The 25,788-nt window shown below is 38.2% G+C and overlaps 1 protein-coding gene across 2 annotated transcripts in view; it reads right to left on the bottom strand.

The window, feature by feature from the left end:
- FAM120A (family with sequence similarity 120A) overlaps positions 1-25,788 on the bottom strand; it is a 203,013-nt gene that overhangs the window by 83,870 nt on the left and 93,355 nt on the right. For both annotated transcript variants that reach the window (XM_006876241.1, XM_006876240.1), the window contains 2 exons: positions 6,279-6,376; positions 5,764-6,047 (listed from right to left, as the gene is read on the bottom strand). In XM_006876241.1, the coding sequence (XP_006876303.1) occupies positions 5,764-6,047; positions 6,279-6,376 (382 nt within the window). The remainder of the gene's footprint in view (positions 1-5,763; positions 6,048-6,278; positions 6,377-25,788) is intronic.

The following is a 25,788-nucleotide window of genomic DNA, read 5'->3' as shown; positions in this document are numbered from 1 at the left end:
TGAAAAATCAGCCACTAAAAACCTTGTGGAGCACAGTTCTACTCTGACACACACAGGGTGCCATGAGCAACAACCAGTTAAGTTTTGCTTTAATAACGTCAATATAGAGAGAGGAAAAATAAGTGTTTGAATTCTCATTTTTTTTTAAATAGTTCTATTTCTATAGGTGAAACCATGAAAAATTTTCTATATTACTTTTTCTAATGTTTGAATTCAATAAAAGGGGCCTTTAAAATTTTGTAGAAAACTGGAATTAAAACATAAAGGTATTTTTCCATAACCTTTTTGAAGTCCCTCCTACAACTTTACACTGGAATGATAGATTTAAAAAATAATCAAAAACTTAAAATTAGTAACATCAAATTTGATTAAAATTCTAAAACCCTAAATGAATCATTAAATAAACTCACTGAACTCTGTACTGCTGTCAAATCGGTTGCAACACATAGTGACCTGTATAGGGTTTCCCTATGGTTCCTATCTAATCTCTTGAGTTACGGTTATCAGTTTGATCCCATATACACATTTATTTCAGAACACAATGCTCTCAAAGCATTTCTCTACTGGATAAGTTAAACTAACATCTGCTTTTAAAATGACTACAGTAGATAATCTTTAAATTAATTATCTCAGGGCAACAGTTTCAGGAGTCTATCCACCCACCCATGGCTCCAGAAAGTCTAGCATACATGAGAATATGAAATTCTGTTCTGCATTTTCCCCTTTTTGATCAGGATTCTTCTATGAAGGCACTGATCAAAATGTTCAGTAATGGCAGCCAGGCACCATATAGTTTTGGTTTCATGGCAAAGGAGACAATCAGCTACACATTCCATATCCTTCTCTTAACTCCTGACTCTCCTTCTTCCTGTTGCTCCAGGTTATTACACCAATTACTATACCTTTGATGGCCACTGGGCAAGCTTTTAAGACCCCATGCATTACACAACAAAGCAGCAGTTAGAACAGAAACACATCATTAGGCCATTTAACTGGGAGTTCCCATAAACCATGACTCTAAAACGTCAAAACCAGGGATTCAAATCCCATGAAGTATTTGGTTGTACCTATGCAGCCTCAGCAGCTACCCTCATTTTCCTCATTGTTATAAATATGTTACACAATTTTTGCCAATTTCAACTGCTTACATATATACAACTTATTGATAATTATAATAATCAGCTGTGTAACCCTATTCTTAACCAATGTAATTTTTTCAATCACAATTAACCCTACTTAACCACCCTTTCCTGTCCCTATAAACTTGTGGTCACTATAAACTTGCTTATCTTAGTGAAGACACATATCACAAAGGGACTTCAAAAAGTTAGTGGAAAAATGCACTAAAAGATAACGGAATTTTTTCATGAACTTTTTGAAGCCCTCTGGTGTCTGATCCAAAGTATGAAGGAAGAAGTCTCACCATGTTGGTTTCTTAAGGAGCATTCTGGCTGTACTTCTTCCAACATAGAGTTGTCCGTTCTTCTGGCAGTCCATGGTACTTTTAATATTCTTCTCCAACACTATATTCATTGTCCAACTTTCACACGCATATGAGGCCATTGAAAATACCATGGCTTGGGTCAGGACCACCCTAGTTCTCAAACTGATATCTTTGCTCTTGAATGCTTTAAAAAATCTTGTGCAGCAGACTTGCCTAATGTCATCTGATTTCTTGACTGCTGCTTCCATGAATGTTGCTAGTGGATCTGAGCAAAATTAAGTCTGGGCAACTTCAATCTTTTCTCCATTTATCGGATCCAGTTGTGATGATTTCTGTTTTATTTACACTGAGGTGCAACCCGATACTGAAGGCTGTGGTCTTTGATCTTCATTTTAAAATGTTCTTTTTGATGATGATTCCAACACCATTCCTCTGCAAGTATACTATTGTCCTTATTAAGTGCCACTGAGTCAGTTCTGACTCACAGAGGCCCTGTAAAGGGTTTCCAAGGAGTGGCTGGTGAGTTTGAACCACACAGGTGGTTCAAACCTGCCTTGAGGTCCAGTGCATTAATCCACAGCACCACACCAGGACTTTAAGTACACTGTTGTTTCTAAATTTTAAATTTTGTATCATACCAGCCTGGTAGCTTGAAACTGTAGGAAACTGGGGCAACTCCTTTTCTGATAGTTTCAGAATAGTTGATTTGTGTGACAACTAAAACATGAATCCCTGCCATTAACAAATTCAACAGACTGATGGTAGAAAAGTGCTTTTACTGGTTCTGTACCTTAAGGCATAAATCTGGAAAGACAACAGAGGTGAGAGGCTTTCCATGAGCTTTACTTAAGTAAGGTACCTGTTCTTATTTTCTTAATCACTGTACTTTAAAAACAAAAACAAAAAACAAAACAACACCTTAATTCTACCTATGCTTCAGGGTCTAAAAGAATATTTCTTTTAGAAATATATTATACAGATAGTTAGACCAATCTGACATAACTCAATTCTTGAAAGACAACTCACAATGCCTTGGAATTGTTGAATGGAAGGGCATCTTAGAACATCTATTCAATTTGCCTAAGATTCACTGCTGAGCTTTCTGAAATGCAAGTCTCTGGGCCACACCCCAGATTTTGATTTAGTAGGTCTTATATGACATGGCTTAATAAAATCTATGGGAAAATGCCACTATCTTTTAATTCCATTTTTTAATAAACTTTTTAAAGCACCCTCATATAAATTATCTGTGCTAGGAAATTTGAACACTAAATAACAACTCTTACTTCACATTAGGATTTAGGTTTGTATATACAGCATATAAGCATTTATACATTTTATGCTACACTGAAAACAGTGTGTACAATACCTAGGTGGTAAGACATTTCTCAGTAATTGCCATCTGGGAAGTTAAGTAAACATTACCTTCCATTTTACAGAAGTAAAAAGAGGTATAATAATCTGCCTCAGGTAGCAGTACGTAATAACAGCTGGCACTACAAGTGAATATCTTACCATTTTTACAGTAGAAATCCATGTTAAGATTCACTGTTGCTGTTATTTGACATCCAGTTTCTTACTCATGGCAGCTGAAGCAGAACAGAACAAAGAGCAGCCTGGTCCTGTGTCATCTTCATGATAATTGCTTTGATTTGAGTCCATGGTTTTTCCTATTATGTATAACCATCTCACTGATTCTCTACTTTAACAGCAGGTTGTCTTTTCTAGATTGGTGTTTCCTGATGACACGTTCCAAGTAAGCAAGCCAAAGACTTCCCATCCTCCCTTCTAAAAGCTATTTGGTTGTATTTATTCGATGACAGATTTGTTCATTATTCAGGCAGTCCACAAGGAAGTCAGTATTCTTCATCAACACCACAATGTCAATGTCATCAATAACTCTTCTATCTTTCTATTCATAATCTAGCTTTCACATGCAAATAAGGAGCCTGAAAAGACCAAGACTTGGGTCTTTAAAGAGGTCTTCTGCAGCAGACTGGCTCAAAGCAACCAGTTGGTTTTTCCTGCATGTTGAGTCAGTGGATATAACCGCTGATGGAATGAAATTGACAACTTCAACTTTTTTATATATCACAATGGTCATGTTATGAGGATTTCCTTTTTTTTTCATATTGAAGTATAATTCATACTGAAATCTACGTATCAGTGTGTACTCCAAATTGTCTTCAATTTCAAGACAAAAATTGTGTCATTTGCAGGTTGCAGATTGTTAACGAGTGAGTCTTCCTCTAAAGATACATTCTTCTTCACACAGTCTAACTTCTAAAATTATTTGTTCAGCATATAGACTGAATGAGTACGATGAAAGGAAACAACCCTGTTACACACCTTTTCTAATTTTAAACCATAGCATTCCCTTGTTCTGTTCACACAATTGCCTCTTGACGCATATACAGGTTCCACATGAGCATAATTAAATGTTCTGACATATTCGTTCTCCAAAATATTATTCCTAATTTATTATGATCCACATAGTCAAATACCATTGTGTAATATAGGTAAATACCTTTCTAGTATTTTCTGTTTTCAACCAAGATTCATCTGATATCAACAATGATACAATCTTATTCCACATCTTCTCATGAATCTATTTTTAACTTCTGGCCATTCCCTGTCAATGTACAGTTATGGTTGTTTTTTAATTATCTCCAGCAAAATTGACTTATGTGTGATATTAATGATATTATTCAGTGATTTTTACATTCCATTAAATCGCCTTTCTTAGTAATATGTATGGATATAGATCCCGGCCCCCCACCACCACTATTTGGTAGGTAGCCATCTTCCATAATTTCTGACATAAATGGGTGACCAATTCTTATAGATACAATTAACTGTCTATTGCTTTCATCATCTTTAGATGCTTACTATTAGTTCATTTTTTTTGTTAATGGAAACGTTAAATATTGTATCTCAAGCTTTGAATTTTTTCTTTAGTTCTTTTACCTTAAGAAATGCTGAACACGTTATTCCCTTTCTAACTCTGTAAGTCCTGCATATTTCACTATAATACTTTACTTTGTCATCCAGAACCACCCTTTGAAATCTTCTATTCAGCTTTTTTACTTCAACATTTCTTTTGTTTGCTTTAGCTACTCTGTTTTTTAAAAGCAAGTTTCAGAGTCTTTTCTGATGTTCATTTAGGTATTCCCTATATAATCTACACTTTATAGAGTTCAATCTGAACAAATATGATACAGATTTAAAGAAAGATATTTCTTAGTTTTGTTTTTTTTAAAAATAAGGTTTCTTAGGAACACCAATGAGAGGGATAAAGAAGAGTGAGTATACATTTAAGATTTCTTTAATCAGATTCTAACTATACTTCTGAACCCACTTACTCAGAGACACAGGCTATTTAAAATATATCTCTGCAAGGACTTCAGCCTGATCTGAGCTAGTTTTATTTGGTTTTGGGTGGGTAATATTATTTTTAAAAAGGTCTCATATGGTGGTAGAGACAATGGCATGAAAAAATAAAACAGCTTCAGGGTCTAGGTCCATGGACTGAGTTAAGGCTGTGTGCCTGTGGCTAAGGAGACTGGCTTGCAGAATATGCCCTTAGGACATTTAAATGTATATATGTGTGTATATATATGTATGTGTATATACACACATACATATTCACACACATAAATATATATTTATATATACACACACATATGTATTTTAATATGTGCATATGAATTATTTTTGCTTTGTTCATTTGTGAAACGTAAGATGCAAAAGGGAAGCCACAGGTAGGAAGTAAAATAACTGTTGTTGCAGGGAGGGGATTGTAATCGTTGCGATGAAACAAAGAATATAATTTGTTGAATGTAAAGTTGATGATCTGGTCTCTTAACTTTCACTCATTTCACCAAAAAAAAAGGAAAGGTCTTTATAAGCTACTGAGTTGGAACTTGAGCAACTGAACTTAGGGAAAGGAGACAGAGAAAACTCAGCATTCTTTTCATCTAAGTCAAGATACTAAAAACAAAAAGGTTTCTAACAACAAAAAATGTTTTCCTGTGTAGGGAAAAGTCAAAAATCAAGAGAGACTAAAGTGTCAGAAGAAACAATCCAAATAGATTCTACCACGTTTTGATTGTCATACAAACTGTGAAACTCTTGCAGAAAAGAAGCAGTCCAAATATCCTAGTTCTAAACCATGAGGTTGATAGTGTGAAAAACTAAATATTTAGAAATGTACAGTGTACTTAAGATACATCATTTCTCCAGGTTACCTAAAAACTATAAAATAAGCTGACAGCTACCTTTATACATATGGGAGTTCAGTTATTTTATGTACCACTCACTTTGTAGCTCCTCCATTGCCTTCATCGTTATCTGAGGATGATGATGTAGAAGAACCAGGAAAGTAAGTTGAATCCACATGGTTGGGACTGACACTTTGAGCTGGATTTATTGGAGAGGATCGTTCATACAATGGAGTATGTTTCCCTTCATGAGGAATGTTACTATAGTTGTTCTGCTCAGCCAAATTCTTTCCACTTGTTTCCAAAGTGAGAGCCGGCTCAGAGAGGCTATACGGGTATGGACCCTGGCCCGGAGCACCACCTGGGCCTGACACCTGTTGGGCCTAAAACAAAATGACACATATCATGCTCATGAAGAGAAATGAATGGCTACTAAATCCATATGTAAGGCAACAGTTCTTTTCTTGGCCCATTTTTAATTCAATGAATATCTGCTTCTATTTCTTATTATCAAGAGAGAAATTTTATCATTCATTAAATTTTAATACATGTGTACATTTAAAAGCCAACTGTCCCTATCAGATGCACTGCCACAAGGAAAGAAGCCCCCTTACCACAGGTTTTGCTTGTAGAGAGGTCTGTGGAATGTTGAGCATCTGAGGGGGAACATACGGTGGCACTATACCAGGCATTCCAAATTGATTTGGTCTGGCTGTTTCATTCAAATGTAAAGAAAATAATAAAACAAATGTGAATAAAATAACACTTCAGCACAGAACCTGTCTAGTGGCCAGCATATTTCTCTATTTGTCTTATATGCTTACTCATATGTTGTTATGACCATTGACCCACCTCTTGGAAATATTTAGAATTGATATTTAACATTTAAAAACTCTTAATTATGATTCTTTAGTTTTTTATAAACCAAGGTCAGAATTTTAATGTTTTACGAATTTTCAATTAACTTTTGATATTACTTGTATTTTTGTAAATTTCCTTAAATGCCCATTTGGCCTTTCTCTCTTTACAGGCATTTTCTGTAATTCAGTTCACTGCTCTCCTTACTGCTTCCTCTAACCTGAAAACTTGGCAAACCTGTTGTTGTTAAGTGCCAGAGAGTTAGTTCCGACCCAGAGTGGCCCTGTATAGGGTTCCAAGGAGTGGCTAGTGAGCTTGAACCACTGATCTTGCAATTCTAACTGACTTAGTACTTCAGTGCATTAACCCACAGTGCCACACCAGAAGCCCTGGAAATATTCTACATTATAGGAATAAAACCGACAGAACACTTTTCCTTAAATTTGTAAAGTAGACCTTTTCCAAATTGTACTACTTTGTAATTGAAATTAGGTTCTTAGCTAACAAACAAGTTTTTAAAATATTAAGTATAGAAGTTGCTGCCCATACTTTTATTTCATCAACAACTTAGGATTTTTGTGTTCTTTGAAAACATTATTTCTTAAAACTATTCTTAACTACATTGCTATTTGCTATTCTTTAATCTTCTGCTAACTTGCAAAAGTAGAGAATTTAGTTTGGGTATTGAAAGGAGAAAGTCATGAGGAAAAGAACACCCTCAGCACCAGAGATCTCCAAGGACTGCACAGACACTTTGAGTACACCCAATGCACAGGCCATGAAGCTACAAACTGAAACCTCTCAGAACATCCTTTCCACCCAGACAAATGACAATTCATGAACATTATAACCTACAATCCATCTAAAGATCATTATCTCCAAATGCCTTTAGCTTTCAAGTTCTAAAATGGCACAGTTTGATCCTGGCAATTACTAAGAGAAAATCTTGGCACAACTTCCATCTTTATTACTGTTAAACAGAGAAAAATGTAGTCTACGTAGCTGGAAATGGTAAAACTGCCAAGTGTGTACACAAGGCACACACCCATATATATATTCTTTTATACAAAGGAGATGTTGGGCTGTTGTTAAATGCTATCAAATTGGTTCTGATGCATAGAGATCCTGAATAGGGTTTCCAAGGAGCAGCTGGTGGGTTAGAACTGTCAACGGATATACTCTTGATTAAATAATAAATCTACTAAATCTGAATGCCTGAGGGTGAGAGTTAAGATTCTGTAATTTTTAAATTTTCATTTTCAGGTGATTCTAAATATTGTCAGAATTTGAACCAAACAATTTTATCAAATCCATTAAACTCCAATATTTTCCTAGCTTAAAATCTCTCCCACTGACCTTCTGTACCCAACGTACAGATAACATCGAAAATTCAGCAATTCAGAAAGAGAGCATTTATGCTATACTGTATGTGTTCATTACACGCAGAAAACTTCTTGAAAAGCACTAACTTTCCTTGAAAAAGCAAACTAACAAATTATATTTACACTTAAAATCAAAGATTTCTAATGAAGATTTTCTAAAATCGTCTCCACCTAATAATTATTTCAAATATCAACAATAGTTACTATGCTATCACAGTTTAGTTAAATCAGTGAGTTAATTGGTCCACATTTCTTTAAAGGTTATATAAACACATAATAATATATGGCACTTAGGTATTACATAAAAAGAAAAGCACACACACAAAAAGAATACTAACAAAATAAGATCATTTTCTCCCAAAAAGTCTATATAATACAGATGAGTGAAGATGATTGAGCTTTGATTGTTATGCTAAAAATTACATCCAAAGATGATCTAAAGCAATAATCTCTACCACTGTTAAAAAAAGGGCAAACATTTCCAACTATTTTAAAGATGTTCAATTGTACATGTTTACCAAATTATCAATATTCTTTAGAAATTAAGTCATAGTTATAGGAAGGAAAATGTCATGTAATTTGTTTCCATTATAATCTAGACAAATAGTTTTTAAAAGACAGGAAGGGGCAGGGGAGCTGAGTAGGAAAAATAATAGCCTAGTTGGGCTACAAAGGGCTGGGAGAGGAGAGATGAAGAACAATGAGAAGGCAAGTTGAAGCCCAATGTGAAGACCCAGGGCAAAAGTAAATCCCAAAGAAACAGCAGTCTTCCAAGCAAGAGAAAACACAAGTTGTTCCTATGCTTTGTTGTTGTCAGGTGCCATCGAGTTGGAACCAACTCATAGCGACCCCATGCACAGCAGAACAAAACAATGTCCGATCCTGGGCCAACCTCACTACCGCTGCCACACTTGAGTCCATCAATAATGCCACCTGGCTGATCCATCTCGTTGGGTGTCTTTCTCTGTTTCTTGGACCCTCCACCCTACCCAGCATGACATCCTTCTCCAGCGACTATTTCCTCCAGACAATATGTCCAAAGTATGAGAGATGAAGCTTAGCCATCCTGGCCTCCAAGGAGCACTCTGGCTGCAATTCTTCCAAAACAGATCTATTGGTTCTTTTGGCAGTCCATGGCACTTTCAGTATTCTCCTCCAACACCACAACTCAAAGGCATCAATTCTTCTACGATCTTCCATATTCACTGTCCAGCTTTCATATCCATACGAGAATACTGAAAACACCATGGCCTGGGTGAGGCGCACCTTAGTCCTCAAGCTGACATCTCTGCTCTTCAATACTTTAAAAAGTTCCTGTGCAGATTTGCCCAATGCAATATGTCGTCTGATCTCTTGACTGCTGCTTCCGCGAGTGTTGATAGTTGATCCAAGAAGAATGAAGTCCTTGACAACTTCAATCTTTATTCAATTGATAAGAATGTTGTTTATTGGTCCAATGGTGAGGATTTTTGTTTTCTTTACATTGAGAGGCAATCCATACCGAGGTCTGTGCTCTTTGATCTTCATCAGTAAATCTTTTAAGTCCTCTTCACTTTCAGCAAGCAAGGTTGTATCATCTGCACATCGCAGGTTGCTAATCAGTCTTTCTCCAATCCTGATGCCATGTTTTCCTTCACATAACCCAACTTCTTGGATTATCTGCTTAGCATACAAGTTGAATAAGTATGGTGAAAGAATACATCCCTGTTGCACACCTTTCTTAATTTTAAACCATTCAGTGTTCCCATGTTCTTTTCGAACAACTGCCTCTTGGTCCATGTACAGATTCCTCCTAAACACAACTAAGTGTTCCCGAATATTCATACTTTGCAATGTTGCCCATAGCTTGTCATGATCCACACAATCGAAAGCTTTTGCATAGTCAATAAAGCACAGGTAAACATCTTTCTGGTATACTCTGCCTTCAGCCAAGATCCACTGGCCATCAGTAATGATATTACTCATTCCATGTCCTCTTCTGAATCCAGCTTGAACCTCTGAAAGTTCTCTGTCAATGTATGATCGTAGCTGTTTCTGTATTACTTTTAGCAAAACTTTACTCGCATGGGTTATCAAAGAGGTTGTCCGATGATTTCTGCATTCCGTTGGGTCATCTTTCTTTGGAATGGGCACAAATAACGTATCTCTTTCAATCAGTTGGCCAGATAGTTGTCTTCCAAATTTCTTGGCATACATGAGTCACCTTCTGTGTCACCTCACTTTCTTGAAAGATTTCAATTTTTATTCCATCAATTCCTGTTGCCTTATTCTTTGCCAGTTCCTTCAATGCGCCTTGGACTTCCTCTTTTAGTATCATTGGCTCTTGGTCACATGCTACCTCTTGAGAAATGGTTGAACATTAACCATTTCCTTTTGGTACAGGACTGTGTTTTCCTTCCATCTTCTTTTGATGCTTTCTGCATCATTCAATAATTTGCCCAGAGAATCCTTTAATAATGCAAGTCGAGGCTTTAATTTTCACTTCAGTTCCCTTGGCTTAAAAAATGCTGGAAGCGTTTTTCCCTTTTTGGTTTTCTGATTTCAGATCTTTGCACATTTCCTTGTAATATATGATGACTCTGTCTTCTCGAGCTGACCTTTGGAAATTTCTGTTCAGCTCTTGTACCTCCTCATTTCTTCCATTTGCTTTAGCATCTCTACACTGGAGAGCAAGTTTCAGTGTCTCTTTTGACATCCATTTTGATCTTTTCTTTCATTCTTGTTTTCTTAATGACTTTTTGCTTTCTTCATGTATGATGTTCTTGATGTCATCCCACAACTACTTGATGGCCTTTGGTCTTTAGTGTTTAATGCATCAAATCTGTTGTTCAGATGATCTCTAAATTCAGGTATATTTTGAATTTATTCAAATTCAAAATATTCAAGGTCATATTTTGGTTCTCACGGACTTGTTTTCATTTTCTTCAGCTTCAGTTTGAATTTGCCTATGAGCAATTGATGGTCTGTTCCCCAATCTGCCCCTGGCCTTGTTTTCACTGATGATATGGAGCTTTTCCATAGTCTTGTTCCACAGATGTAGTCAATTTGATTTCTGTGTATTACATCTGGTGAGGTCCATGTGTATAATCAATCATCTCTTATGCTGTCTAAAGAAGGTATTTGAAATGAACAAATCATTGAATTTGCAGAATTCTACCATGTGATCTCCAGCATCACTTCTATCACCAAGGCCATATTTTCCAACTACTGATCCTTCCTCTTTTTCCCAACTTTTGCATTCCAATCACCAGTAATGATCAAGACATCTTGATTGCATGTTTGATCAATTTCAGATAGAAGAAGTTGGTAGATTTCTTCTATTTTATCCTCCCTGGCTTTAGTGGTTAGTGTGTAAATTTGAATAATAGTGGTATTAACTGGTCTTCCCTGTAGGCACATGGATATTATCCTATCACATACAGCACTGTACCTCATGACTGATCTGGTTATGTTCTTTTTAACAATAATTGCAACTCAAAATACTAACCGAGAGGAAAGGAGTCTTCAAATCAAAGTTCAAGCCTTTCCCCCTCAGGGTTGATAGGGATGGGCACTTTGGCAACTGGCTACCTAAAATGGGGGGGGGGGCGCTTTACAAAGGCACAAAGTGGCTGGCTTACAAGTTTTCAAGAGAGAGTTTAGTTTCAGAGTGTGCAGGGGAAGGTACAATCCCCAATGAATAGTTTTCATCTTGTCTAGATGGGTTTGGTGAAAGGAAATGGGGAATAAGGTTCAATAGTAAGTAATTGTTATTATGACTAAATGTAATTATCACAACTATAAAAGCAGAAGTTTTGTAACATAAAGGGGAGTGTAGTTAATCTTATATTCCAGGAAACGAGGACCCTAGGACATGGAGAGAAACAGCAGCTGAGGATTCTAGACTCATGGAAAGAGAAAGGTTGTGTGCCAGTGGCCAGGAGGCAGGCTTGCCGAATGCTCCCTTTGGTGTTTAAATGATTATACATTCCAGAGTATAACACACACACACAACACCCAGAGGGCATATAAGCAAAAACTAATGATGATGCATTCAGGGCATTGCAATCATTGCAATGAAATGAAAGATGATAAGACGAGTGCAAAACCTATGTTTTCCCATGTAAACTATCACTCAATTCACAATGAAAGCTTTGAAAAATAAATAAATAAATGCTGAATGTTGGTATTGTTAAGAATCATAGGAACCCAGGGTAGGGTTTTCGAGGAACAGCTGGTGGGATTGAACCCCCAACTTTGCTGTTGGTAGTCCAGTGTTTATCCTACAGCACCACACCAGGGCTTATTTTCAAAGATGATCAATTTTCAAAAAAAAATTTTTTCTTTAAAAAGGACCCTCCAAAAGCTACAAGGTCCCCCTCCAAAAAATTTGCCACTGAATGAAAAATTTTAGGAATAGACTGAGAAGCAGAAATTATAATAAGAATAAGAGACTTCAGGATTCAGAAAAGAAATCCACATAAGTAACATCTTAGCTTTTCCTCTGGTGGCATGTTTGATCATACCACTGGTGGCTTTGACATCAACGTCATCGGCATCACGTCATCGGCATCACGTTACAAAGATAAAAGATGAACATGAATATATCTCCAAAAGAAAGGAAAAGCAGAATGACATGTGCCATAGAGCAGTACTATCTGTCTACATACCTGAGTTTAAATCAAACTTAAAATACATTTGAAGGTAAATGACACAGATGGACTTTTTGAAAAGACTGATGAATTTCTTTTCAAAAATATCTGAAGAAAATGTTATCATGATAGCATTTTTCTATTTAGAGCTTATCAAAATAAAATATTTTAAGTAAAAATTTCAAAGAGGTGGGTTTAGTTTTTCAAAGAAGTCACTTTGAACCACAAGGTCAGTAGGTCAAACTCACCAGCCACTCTTTGGAAACCCTGTACAGGGTCTGCTATGATTCAGAACCAAATTGACGGTACTTAACAACAACAAGCCAATAATATATTATCAAACACCTTGTGACATTTAAAATACGATCATTATAACAGCAAAAATTTGAAAATATTCTGGATGATGATAATGCAGATATGCTTAAACATAGCACATTTGTAAAGGAATACTAGATATTCAGAAAAAAATAAAGCAAACCCTATGTGAAGTGAATGGAAAAATCTCAAAAATATTTTCTAAGTGGAAAACAAGGCCAAGTTACCAAACACTTTGTATAATCTGATCCCATTTATCAGTTACAAAACAAAGTGATAAGGTTGCTCTTTGAAAGTAGGAGATCTGCAATCCTGTTTCTCCTGTAACAGGAATAAACTGATAAACCACAAGAATACAAACTGGGAAGTTTACTGCTTTCCTAGTTAAGAGTTATGGAGCATTTCCTTCTAACTGTTGCTTCTGTAGTCCCTGTGAATGAGAAGCAACATCAACTGCTGAGACTGATTTTTAAAAATCTGAGTATCAGTTCATTCTGGAAAACCTTAGAATATGTACTCCCTTCAGCTTTTATTTGGTGTTATCTATATTGTTGTTGTTAAGTGCTATCAAGTTGATGCTGATTCACTGAGATTCTATTTAGGGTTTCTGAGCAGCAGCTGCTGCCAACTTTGCAGTTCACAGTTCAGTGCTGATCCAACAGCACCACATCAGGACTGATAAATTATCTTTCATGTTTATTCTTTTTTCTTCATGTGCATGTACACTGTCACTCTTTTGTAAGAACAATCCGGTTATTTAAGCAGCTTGCACTACACAGACCTTTTCCTTTTAAACATAGTAATATATTTCTACACAAAATGTGCAGCAACATTCACATTATTAATATTCTGGTTGTTCCATTTCCAGCAATCTAGTTTCCTTACCCGCTCTTTAATTCTCATCTTTGTTTTAAATTGTTGATCATTTTGTCTTATGTAGGTCTTTTAAAAAAAGATGTACAGAGTACTGTCCATTTCTGGTATTTTATTAATAATCATCTGGACCTCTTTTTGCAGGTTTTGAATTGTTTCCAATGCTGTATCTATCTTGATCGCTTCTGTAGTATTTTCCTGACTTCCGCCTTATTTTCCTCCACCCCCTTTTGGAATATTTGAATTTGTTTCCATATCATTCTTCTGAATTCCTTCTCAGGCAAATCCAAAGCCTGCTCTTCCTCTTCTGGAAAGCCTCTGTCTACCTCCAGCTCATTTGTCTCAGTTACTCTCTCTTTTTTTTTTAATGTCATTTTCAGTAGTTAGGATGGTTTTTAATCATTAAATGGATGTTTGCTGCTGTGTTGTTACACTAGGTGTATCCTGGTGCACATGATCAGGAGATATGGTTCCCTTTTTGCATGTAATGCTTAGCAGCTGCTATTAGCTCTTGTCTCAGTGGTGAAATACAATGGGGTATGCCTGTAGTTGGCTATATGGCCATGATTGCTGTCTCGTCTTGGGTAAAGTAGGGAGGAAAAGCTCCCAACTCCAGAAAAAGAGTGTAATCAAAAGGACCAAAACCAAAAGCAATAGAAAAGCAGAGATAAAAATCACTACTCTAAAACAAAAATAAAACCATAGCTGACTGACCAGTTGCCTTTGCTGCTGTGTGTGTACCGTAGAAACCTCCAGCAGTGGGTAAGGGTGTCCACTAGCTCAGGCCCCTCCTCTAGGCACCACCATAGCGGTGCGCAGATATTGAGAAGTTAATGGGAGAAAGACTGTCTACTATTTTTGTCACTAAAGGTCACTTAGTTAATTCTCTTAATAGTTGCATCCTCTTATGTTGGGGTTTTACAGAGTGTTCATACGATATGTCTGTCTGGCCAGACCTGCTGTTTTCTTGCTGGGTAGACAGGACAAAAGGGTCCCGCACAAGTTAACTTTAGGGCCCTGTCCCAGACACTGACGTTGCATGCAGCTACCAAAGAATTAGCCCATGGGACCAATGGGGCTTTTCCTGTCTGTGCCGTGAGAAAACTGTGGGCTCAACGCTGAACCCTTTTGGGGGTACGTGCACAACCACCTGAAGGCGTCCGGGCTGGACAGAGAAGGCCCAAAAGGAAAGAGAAGGGAAAAACTTTCTTTTGTATATGATGCTGTGTGGTTTTTAGCGCTGCTTCACTGGAGGTCCGGTGTGGCCCCACCTTCAGTCCAGACAGGGTGGCAAAAGAGGAGTTCCATGATCTGATCAAAACCACCATATTTTTCTTTATACAGTTATTTTTCCACCACTGGGTGCGGGAAACTGACACCCTGCACCTTATGCTTCATCCAGAGCCCTGTAGCAGTGCCATGAAAGCAGCATTTCTGGGTTTTCAATCCCTCCTCCACGGAGCTGGTCCTACCTGACTCTGCCTCAGTCACCACTAAAACCGGAAACCCGGACAATACTCTGAAAGGGCAATAGAGCAGAGCTGAAGAGATGGAAGCCAGAACCAGCAAGTTGGAAAACAAATCTCTCAATACTGCTAAGATACAAGAGCAAGCAGAAAAAATAATTTTAAAAATCTGAAGAGAGTCTAAGATTCATGCTTGATAACATGAAGAGAATAACAAGAATTACTGGCATTCTGGAACAGGAAGAATCAGAGAAGTTCACAGAGGAGGTAAGTTGAACTGCTTCTAAAGAAAATTTTCCTACAATCTTTAAGGATGAGAAGATAAACATTCAAGAAGCCAAACATACCCTAGGAAGGATAAACCCCCAAAAGAAAATCACCAAGACATATAATAATCAAGCTCTCCAAAATCAATGAGAAGGAGAGAATCCTAAAAGCAGCCAGGGAAAATATAAGTGTTACTTACAAAGGCAAGCAAATCAGATTAAGCTCTGACTTCTCAGCAAAAACCATGAAGGCAAGAAGGCAATGCAGAGACATATATAAAAGCCTTGAAGAAAATACTGTCCATCAAGAATAGCCTATCCAGCAAAACTGGTACAATCTGTACGATGGTACAATCAAAACATTCCAGAATGAACACAAGCTAAGAGATTTTGTCAAACCCAAAGCAGCACTTTAAAACATCCTAAAGGAAGTTCTTTGGACTCAAATGAACTTCCAAACAGAACAAGGAAACATGAAGAGTAAGAAGAAACTGACAAGAAATAGCACAAAATAACACAAACTCAGCATAATAAGGCATGCAGAACAAAGGAACAAACAGCACTACCAAAAAAGTAATAACATAATGCCACAAATAATTCAAAACTATCAATAATTACACTGAATGTCAACTGATTGAATGTACCAGTGAAGAGACAGAGAGTGGCAGAATGAATAAGAAAACAAGACCCTTCAATATGCTACCTGCAAGATACACATCTTAACCACAAAAACAAAAACAGACTAAAAGTTAAAGGATGGAAAAAATATACCAAGCTAACTGCAATAATAAATAAGCAGGAGTGGCAATACTAATTTAAGATAACGTAAACTTTAAGACAAAAACCAGCATAAGAGATAAAGAACAACATTATCTCATGATCAAAGCAAGACAACATAACCATAATAAATATCTACGATCCCAACGAAAAAGCACCAAGATATATGAAGCAAACCTTACTAGAATTGAAGAAAAAAAATAGGTAAATATTCAATTATACTGTGAGATTTTAATACAACACTTTCGAAAAGGGACAGTACAACCAGAAAGAAATTCAACAAAACCAGAGAGGAATTAACAGCACAACCAACCAACTTGACCTCAGATGTGTACAGTACATTCAACCCAAAAACAGCACAATATACATTCTTCTCCAGTGTACATGGAATATTCTCCAGAATTGACCATGTGTAGGGTCACAAAGCAAGCCTCCATAAATTTACAAACATCAAAATAATACAAAGCATTTTTTCAGACCACAATGCTATAAAACCAGAAATCAACAATAGTAAGACCAATGAATACAGTCAAATACATGGAAACAGAGTGACACCATGCTGAAAAGCGACTGGATAAAAGAGGAAATTAAGTGTGAATTCATAAACTTCCTAGAAACAAAATAAGAACGAAAACACAACATACCAAAATCGTTGGGACAAGGCGAAAGTGGTGCTGAGAGGGCAATTTATTGTGATAAATGCGCACATCCAAAAAGAAGAACCAAAATTAACACATTAACACAACATCTACACCAATTAGAAACAGATCAACAGAGGGAAAATACAGTCACCAAAAGAAAACAATAAAGATGAGAGCAGAAATAAATGAGATGCAAAACAAAAAATCTATAGAAAGAATCAACAGGACAAGACACTGGTTCTTTGACAGGATTAACAAAATTGACAAACCACTGACAAACCTAACAAAAGAAAAGAGGGAGAAGACACAAATAACGCGTTAGAAACTACATGGGAGCTGTCACAACGGAACCAAATGAAATCGAAAGGATAATAACAGAATACCATGAAGAGTTGTACTCCAATAAATTCGAAGAGGGAGGAGAGATGGATACTTTTTTAGAAAAACATGATCTACCAATACTTAAACGAGTTAAGTAGAAAATTAGAACAGACCCATAACCAAAGAGGAAATTGATCAGGTCTTCGGAACACTTCCTAATACTTTTTATGAAGCAAGCGTAACCCTCATACCAAAACCAGGGAAGGACAGCACTAAGAAACAAAACTGCATACCAACATCCCTCATGAACATAGATGAAAAACTCTCACCAAAATCCTAGCCAACAGAATCCAGCAGCACATCAAAAAAATAATACATCATGACCAAGTGTGTTTCAAAAAAGGGATGTAAGGATGGTTCAACATTAGAAAAACAATTAATGTAACCCACCATATAAATAAGGAAAACAAGAGCATATATACAAAACCAACAGCCTACATCACTCTCAATGGAGAGAAACTGAAAGCCTTCCCTCTGAGAACACGAACCAGACAAGGATGCCCTTTGTCACCACTCCTATTCAATATTGTTTTGGAAGTCTTAGCCAGAGCTATACCACAAGATAGGGAAATTAAAGGCATCCAAATTGGCAAAGTGGAAATAAAAATCTATTTGCAGACGATGGAGACAGCCTACATGCCCATCAACTGAAGAATGCATAAACAAATTGTAGTACATACAGACAATGGAATATTAAGATGTCTTGAAGAACAACAAGGAAGCTGCAAGCCACCGCATAATATGGATAAACCTTGAGGACATTATTTTGAGTGAAATTATTCGGTCGCAAAATGAGAAATACTGCTCAGCACCATTACTGTAAAAGATTAAGAAAAAGAACCCACCCTAAAACAGCAGTTGTTGTTGTTGTTTAGTGCTGTTGAGTCGATTCCAACCCATAGCGACCCTGTATAGGGTTTCCAAGGAGCAGCTGGTGAGCTTGAACCTTGCAGTTCAAATGGCTTTGCAGTCTGGCGCACTAACCCACAGCGCCACACCAGGACTCCTAAAACGGGGGTGGGGGGGATTATATATATAGTTGCTGATTACTGGGATGTATGGGATGAGGGGAGGGGAGGGAGGGAACGATAAGAGCACAGGGTAGGAAATAGACACAGGATAACTTGGGTGCTGGAGGATGATGAGGCAATATGCAGGAAGGGGAATGGGCAGGGGAATGGAAAAACAAGGTAGGTAGGAGAACAGTTAGGCAGCTTTGCATGGGCTGTGTAGGACAGAGGTAAATGATGATGTACGCACAACCTTAGAACAACAGAAATCCGGGATACAGGGATTGAAGCATGGTTTGAATGGGTACAAGAGGGAAATAATGTTAAGATGCTTGGCTGTCTTTTCAATCTTGGTTTCCCTTGCCTACTATTGTAAAATAGACACTGGAGGGGGTGAGAAAGGAATAGCCAGAAACATCACAATAGAAAGCTTGTAAATTCGTCTTCAGCCTATAATGGATTGGAATACCTTAAAGGGGGCTAGAATTTGCACAGTGAAAGAGGCTTCCTGTGGAGCCTTTGCATTGCATAAAGACCATAGGTGGAATCCTGAACCCCATCCAGAATCATCTGAGGTAGGAAATTCCACTTGAAAGGACAAGTAGACCAGCCTTGAGCAGCTAGAAGAACAAAAGATACTTGGTGAAAGAAAGACAAGACTGGCAGGAAAAATAAAAACAGTAACAGCAGTCTGATTGACTACTGTAAGAACAAGCAAGTTATTCGCCCGGGAGCCATCAAGGCAAGTGGTGGCGTCCCCTCAGAGCAAACCCCCTTCCAAGACTGAGACATAGGGGGAATACACCAGCAGGCATGTAGTCTGGCTGGCGACCACGTTGGTCTACCGATAAGGGGAAGAGAGGGGAAAAAGAGCAATGAAGTTGCGAGCTGGGTCCAACCACTTCAATAGAGCCCGGGTGGAGACCTGAATGGCCAGCAGTATGGCAAGACCTGGGGACTCCTGGGTCCAGAGGCAGTGACATGGCCACAGAGGACTAGAGCAGAGAGTCAAGCATCCAGCTGATGTGAAGTGAGGGGCGATGCACAATAATACCCACACTTGCAGATAGTACCCACTTGACCTGGCTTCAATGGATAAATGATCAGAACTCGACTAGAAGAAAAAAGAAGAGGAGAAAAAAAAAGGAGTAACCCACCACAATTTGATGACCTTTACCTATACTTAAGGATGTAGTAGCTCAAAGAAGAGAACAAATCTTTATAGCGAGGATCACTCCCACCCACTCGGTACACAGGGTTGACAGCGATGGGCAACTTGGACACTGGCTGCCCAAAACGCTGTGGCTCAAAGGGAAGAAGTAACTGGTTTATAAGCTTTCAAGAGGGAGCCTCATTCCAGAGGGTGCAGGGGAAGGTAGATTCTCCACTGAGTGGTTTCCAACCTGTCTGGACGAGACTGATGAAAGGAGATGAGGATAAGACTCTACTGGTACAATAGTGAATAATTGTTATCATGACTAACTGTGAGGGTTGGAAATGTAAAGGTAGATGCTCTGAAACAAATGGAGGGGAGTGATTGATTTTGTAGTCCAGGAGCGGAGGTCCCTGGGACCAACAAGTGAGAAGAGCGGAGTGCGGGACCCTACCCAGGGAAGCAGTGACACCAAAAATGGAGGCAGAGATGATGAAATGGACAGATGGAGCGTCTAGGGACACTGGACACAGGGATGGAGAGGGGTTGTGTGCTGATGTTTGGGGAGCAGGCCTGTGGGGTGTACCCTTTGGTTGTTTGATGTTGCATGGAGGGGACTGTAATCATTGTAATGAAATGAAATATGATAGGATGATTGTAAAACTAATGTTCTCCCATGTAGACCCATATAATTCACAATAAAAACTTTAAAAAAATAAAATACAACTAGGGATAGAGCTGCCTCCGCTAAGTATAGGTGATCATGATAATGGGAATGGATTAAAGCCCTCCAAACGTGGTTAGTATGTTTCCCTGTTTGCAAATCTTCTCTTTTATCTTACTTTCTGCAATAAACTAAAATCTCTGCCAAAAAAAAAAAAAAGATGTACAGAACTTACAGGTGATGTTCATTACTTTGTGAGCCAATTTTCTCCAAAGCTACAAGGTGACCTTGGGAATTAGTTTGGGTTCAAGTTTGAAGAGTAACTCAAGGCAATAGTCTTGGGAACTACTCCAATCAACCAGTCAAGTTTGATTTGTTTGCTTTTTAGGAAGTTGAAGTTCCCTTCCACATTTTTTCCCCCCATACTTTCAAAGTCCAACTGTTGTGGCCTACACCTTAGAATCTTATAAATGCTATGCCCCTGCCTTGCTGTCCTGAGTCTACCTTAGTCATCTGTCTTTATGAATTAGGTTACTTTGAATCCATTTGTGAGAAAGTGGTCATCCTTTGGCAGATCTGCTATGGTACAAACTGAATGTCAGATTCTTGATCCAGGGCAAGCTTGTCAAGAGGAAATGTTCTATGAGGTCCCTCCTTAAGAATCCAGTAGTTATAACTGTAGGTTCTTTTTTTGTTGGTCATTATGCAGAATGTTTATTTGTTTGTGTGTGTGATTACTTTCTACTACCTAAGGGAGTCCTGGTGTGGTGCTGTGGGTTAATGTGCCAGACTACAAAGCTGTTTGAACTGCAAGGATGGCGGTTCAAGCTCACCAGCTGCTCCTCAGAAACCCTACAGAGGGTCACTATGGTCAGATTCAACTCAACGGCACTTAACAACAACAACATTTCAATACAGTCCTCTCTGAAAACTGTTTGATTTGTATGAGCTTTCCTATCTCTTTACTCAAAATGAGCTATCATACATGGTTGCCCTTGGTCTGCATACTCTCTGAGACTGTGACCTACATACACTACCTAGTGTATGAGCTAGTGACTTTCTAGAGGTATGGTAATGGCAGCCAATAGCACTCCAGATACTCTATCGTCATTCTGAAAACCATTTTAGGTATTAGGAAGCTATCTACAAAGAGAGATGGCCCCATCCTGCTACTACTAAAGTCACCACATGTATATTAGATCTTATCCACACTGGTTTTTGGGAGATCACTATCATCTGTTCCTTTATAACCTTGTACATTTCCAATTATCTCCATCTCAGTATTGACAGTTTCTGAGGCTTATTCTTAAATCTTTATGGGAGCAGAAAGCCTCATCTTTCTTCCACGGAGCAGCTGGCAGGATCAAACCACAGACTTTGTGATTCACAGTCCAGAGCTTGTCACACAGAGTCACTGGTGCTCCCATTGATAAATTGAACCAGTTCAATTCATCCTCTCATTTAAAAACCCCCACAACTTTATGGGTATTAGAACTGTTACTTGTCACCTACCCATATTTTCTAAGAAGCTGGAAAGCAAGAAACCATTTTTCCTAGGATCTCTTGTACCTGACTGAGGATCAACCAATCAAATGAACCTGGCATGAAAACTGGGAGCAACATGTGCCAAAACTTCATCTGAAAATTTGGAGTCCTTACCTTGCCTAACATTTCAACAGAATTGAGCACAATGACTCTACGCCTGGAACAACATCTTACTGTAGCTTTCTCTGCACCACCCTTTGTCTCTTAGGCTTCCTTCTACTTTCTACTTGGTCCTAGAGCCTATCTCAGCACTTTCCTTCCAACATAAGTCCAGCCAATATATTTAGCATTTGTCAGGTCAGGTGCCATCGAGTTGAAACCGACTCATATCGACCCCATGCACAGCAGAACGAAACAATGTCTGATCCTGGGCCAACCTCACTACCGCCGCCACACTTTATGCCATCAATGATGTCACCTGGCTGATCCATCTCGTTGAGGGTCTTCCTCTTTTTCTCTGACCCTCCACCTTACCCAGCATGACATCCTTCTCCAGCGACTGTTCTCTCCGGACAATGTGTCCAAAGTATGAGAGACGAAGCCTAGCCATCTTGGCCTCCAAGGAGCACTCTAGCTGCACTTCTTCCAAAACAAGATCTATTGGTTCTTTTGGCAGTCCATGGCACTTTCAGTATTCTCCTCCAACACCACAACTCAAAGGCATCAATTCTTCTACGATCTTCCTTATTCACTGTCCAGCTTTCACATCCATATGAGGTTATTGAAAACACCATGGCTTGGGTCAGGCGCACCTTAGTCCTCAAGCTGACATCTCTGCTCTTCAACACTTTAAAAAGTTCCTGTGCAGCAGATTTGCGCAATGCAATACGTCATCTGAGCTCTTGACTGCTGCTTCGCGAGTGTTGATAGTTGATTCAAGAAGAATGAAGTCCTTGACAACCTCAATCTCTTCTCCATTGATAAGAATGCTGTTTATTGGTCCAGTGGTGAGGATTTTTGTTTTCTTTACATTGAGTTGTAATCCATATGGAAGGCTGTGCTCTTTGATCTTCATCAGTGAATATTTTAAGTCCTCTTCACTTTCAGCAAGCAAGGTTGTATCATCTGCATATCTCAGGTTGTTAATAAGTCTTCCTCCAATCCTGACGCCACGTTCTCCTTCATAGAACCCAGCTTCTCGTATTATTTGCTCAGCATACATATTGAACAAGAATGGTGAAAGAACACAACCCTGTCGCATATATATACTCAAAATTCCCTAAACTGAGATGTCAGCTTAGCTCCTTCACAATGCTAATGGGCAAACATTCAGTGGCCTAACTGAGTCAAAATTCCCTAACCTGAGATGTCAGCTTAGCTCCTTCACAATGCTAATGGGCAAACATTCAGTGGCCTAATTGAGTCCAGTGTACATTCAATGGTCTACAATGAATCAGTATCTCCACTTGAGTCCAAGGAAGTGCCTCAAAACTTTAATCTAAAACTGTCCTCCAAACAAGTTGCTCCTCCAAAATTCTCTATTTCATCAATGGTATAATCATTCAAACTGTTCAAGGCAAAAATCTGGCAGTCAATTCCCCGAATTTTTGTTTCATTTAGATTCCATACCTAAGCATAAACACACCTGTTTGTTCTACCTCCCAAATGTCTCCCAATTTACCATTACTTTCACCTTCCCATGTCAAGAGTCTCTTCCAAGCACTTGCCTAGGACTACTACAACAACTTTCTATCCCATGCCAATCCATTTTGCACACTGCAGCTACAGTAGTCAAAATATAAACCTAAGCACAGCACTCATCCCAAACTAAAACCCGTTAATGATATTTCCTTAATTTGGAAAATAAGGAAAGGGAAATATTGTTTGAAATGTATCTAATAGGGAACTTTATAAAGTTTGTGAGAAAATGTAATTAAAAGATAATGGATGTGTATGTGCACAGATACAAATATCTGTATGTATATGCTATTGTTGTTATCATTAAGTGCCACTGAGTCGGTTCCAAGTGATAGCAACCCTATATCGTGTTTCCAAGGAGCAGTTGGTGGGTTTGAACAGCCGAAATTTCAGCCTTGTGTTTGGTTCTCAGTCTAGTGCTGATCCTCCAGTGCCACACAAGGAATAAGATATATGTGTGCAGGCAGATATATTAATAGAAAACACAAGTACAGATACTTCTCAAACTGGTTACCTGTGTTTGAAGGCTTAGTCTGAGGGAAAAAGGTTCAGTTAATAGGCATAATATAGTTCAGAAAGTTCAAGTTCTGCATCCTAGTAAAGTGAATGTCTGGGGCCTTAATAAAAGTTTGTGAGCAGTCACCTAAGATACAACTACTGGTCTCTCTGCTTATTAGGAACAAAAGAGTAAGAAGAAAGCCAAAGTCTCAAAGAATGAAAAAAGTCTACAATGCTAACAGCATACACAAACCCATGGCAACCTGACTACTGCAAGTCACAATTATGACAGGGTCATAAAATATGAACGTTGGGCAGAATAAGAGAAAAACATAAAACAAACTCAAATTCTTTTTTTTAAAAAAGCCAGACTTACTAGACTACTTGAGACCAGAAGACTCCCTGATATTTTCACCCTGAGGATCACTTTTGAGTGAAATTTTTGGCAAACAGAGTAAAGGATATTACCTGTAAGTGTGGTGCTCTACTAAAAAACCATCTTTAGGAAACCAAATGGTTAACATTTACTCTAAAGCAAAGATGAGAGTAATAGACATGAAGCGACGATACCATGATTAGAAATGGTTCTAACACTATACCAAGAAGAGAAAATGGAATCAGGAACATCACTGCTGACATCAGATGGATATTGGGTGATAACAGAAAATATTAAAAAGATGTTTGCCTGGGTATGATTTGACTGCAAAGACACCCTATGATGTAGATCTTAACAAATTATGGATAACATTATGAAATATGGGAATGTCAGAACATTAAATTGTGCTCATGTGGAACCTATACATAGACAAAGAGGTAAACATTCAAACAGAATAAGGGGATACTGCATGGTTTAAAATCAGGAAAGGTATGTGCCAAGGTTGTATTCTTTCACCATACTTATTCAGTCCGTATGCTTGAACAAATAGTCTAAGAAGCTGGACTATATGAAGAATGCGGTATCAGGATTGGAGAAACATTCATTAACAAACTGTGATGAGGAAGACACAACCTTGACTGCAGAAAGCAAAAAGGATTTAAAGCACCTACTGAAAAAGATCAGTAATAATTATACATTACTGAATAGAAATTGTGAAACGGAAACTTGAGAAAACAAAGTCAAGTATTATAATGAAAAGTGCAAAGACCTGGAGTTAGAAAACCAAAAGGGAAGAACATACTCAGTATTGAAGCTAAAAGAACTTGAAGAAAAATTCCAGCCACGACCTTCAATATTTAAGGATTTTATAGGTACAATACTGAACGATGCAGAAAGCACCAAAGAAGATGGGAGGAATACAAAAAGGCACTATACCAAAAAGATATGATTGATGTTCAACTATTTCATAAGGTGGTATTGAAAGAAATTCAAGGTACACTGAAGGCATTGGCAAAGAACATAACTCTGAGAATAGACAACAAATTTAAATCTTTCAACAAACTGATGCAGTAGCAGAGGCACTCACTCATCTATGCCAAGAAATCTGGAAGACAGCCATCTGATTGGAAGAGATCCATATCTGTGCCTAATGCAAAGAGAGGTGATCCAATGGAGTGCAGAAATCATCAGACAATACCATTAATGTTGCATTGTAAGTAATATTTTGTTAAAGATGATTAAAAAACGACTGCAAAAGTACATTGATCTTTGGAGCGAGCGTGTCTAAGGGAGCCAGCATTCACCGAAGACCCACCTGAAAGAGGGATGTCATCTGCATTTCCACTGAGGTCCCCCCAGCAAGAGCACCAAGAAGCCAGCCACAGCAGAGAAGACTTTAAGAACTGTTTAACCCTTAGAGAATTGGAAAAACCCGAGAGACATTCTGCTACTTTGCTTGGCGGGCGTGGGGAATGGGGAGTTAATAGATGTTACTGATTTTGCAATCGTCCATCAACCATCATAGGTTTTATCCCTGTTAGGAAAGTTTTCAGAAGCTAGGCAAAGCATTGCGGTGCCTGGCCCTCAAACGTGCCATGTGCCTTTGCTCTCAGGTCAAGAATCACTGCGCAAACAGGAATTGTTACCTTT

The sequence above is a fragment of the Chrysochloris asiatica genome, unplaced genomic scaffold (assembly GCF_000296735.1).
Source record: "Chrysochloris asiatica unplaced genomic scaffold, ChrAsi1.0 scaffold00369, whole genome shotgun sequence".
NCBI classification, from domain to species: domain Eukaryota; kingdom Metazoa; phylum Chordata; class Mammalia; order Afrosoricida; family Chrysochloridae; genus Chrysochloris; species Chrysochloris asiatica.
This window is presented reverse-complemented; position numbering and strand designations above follow the sequence as displayed.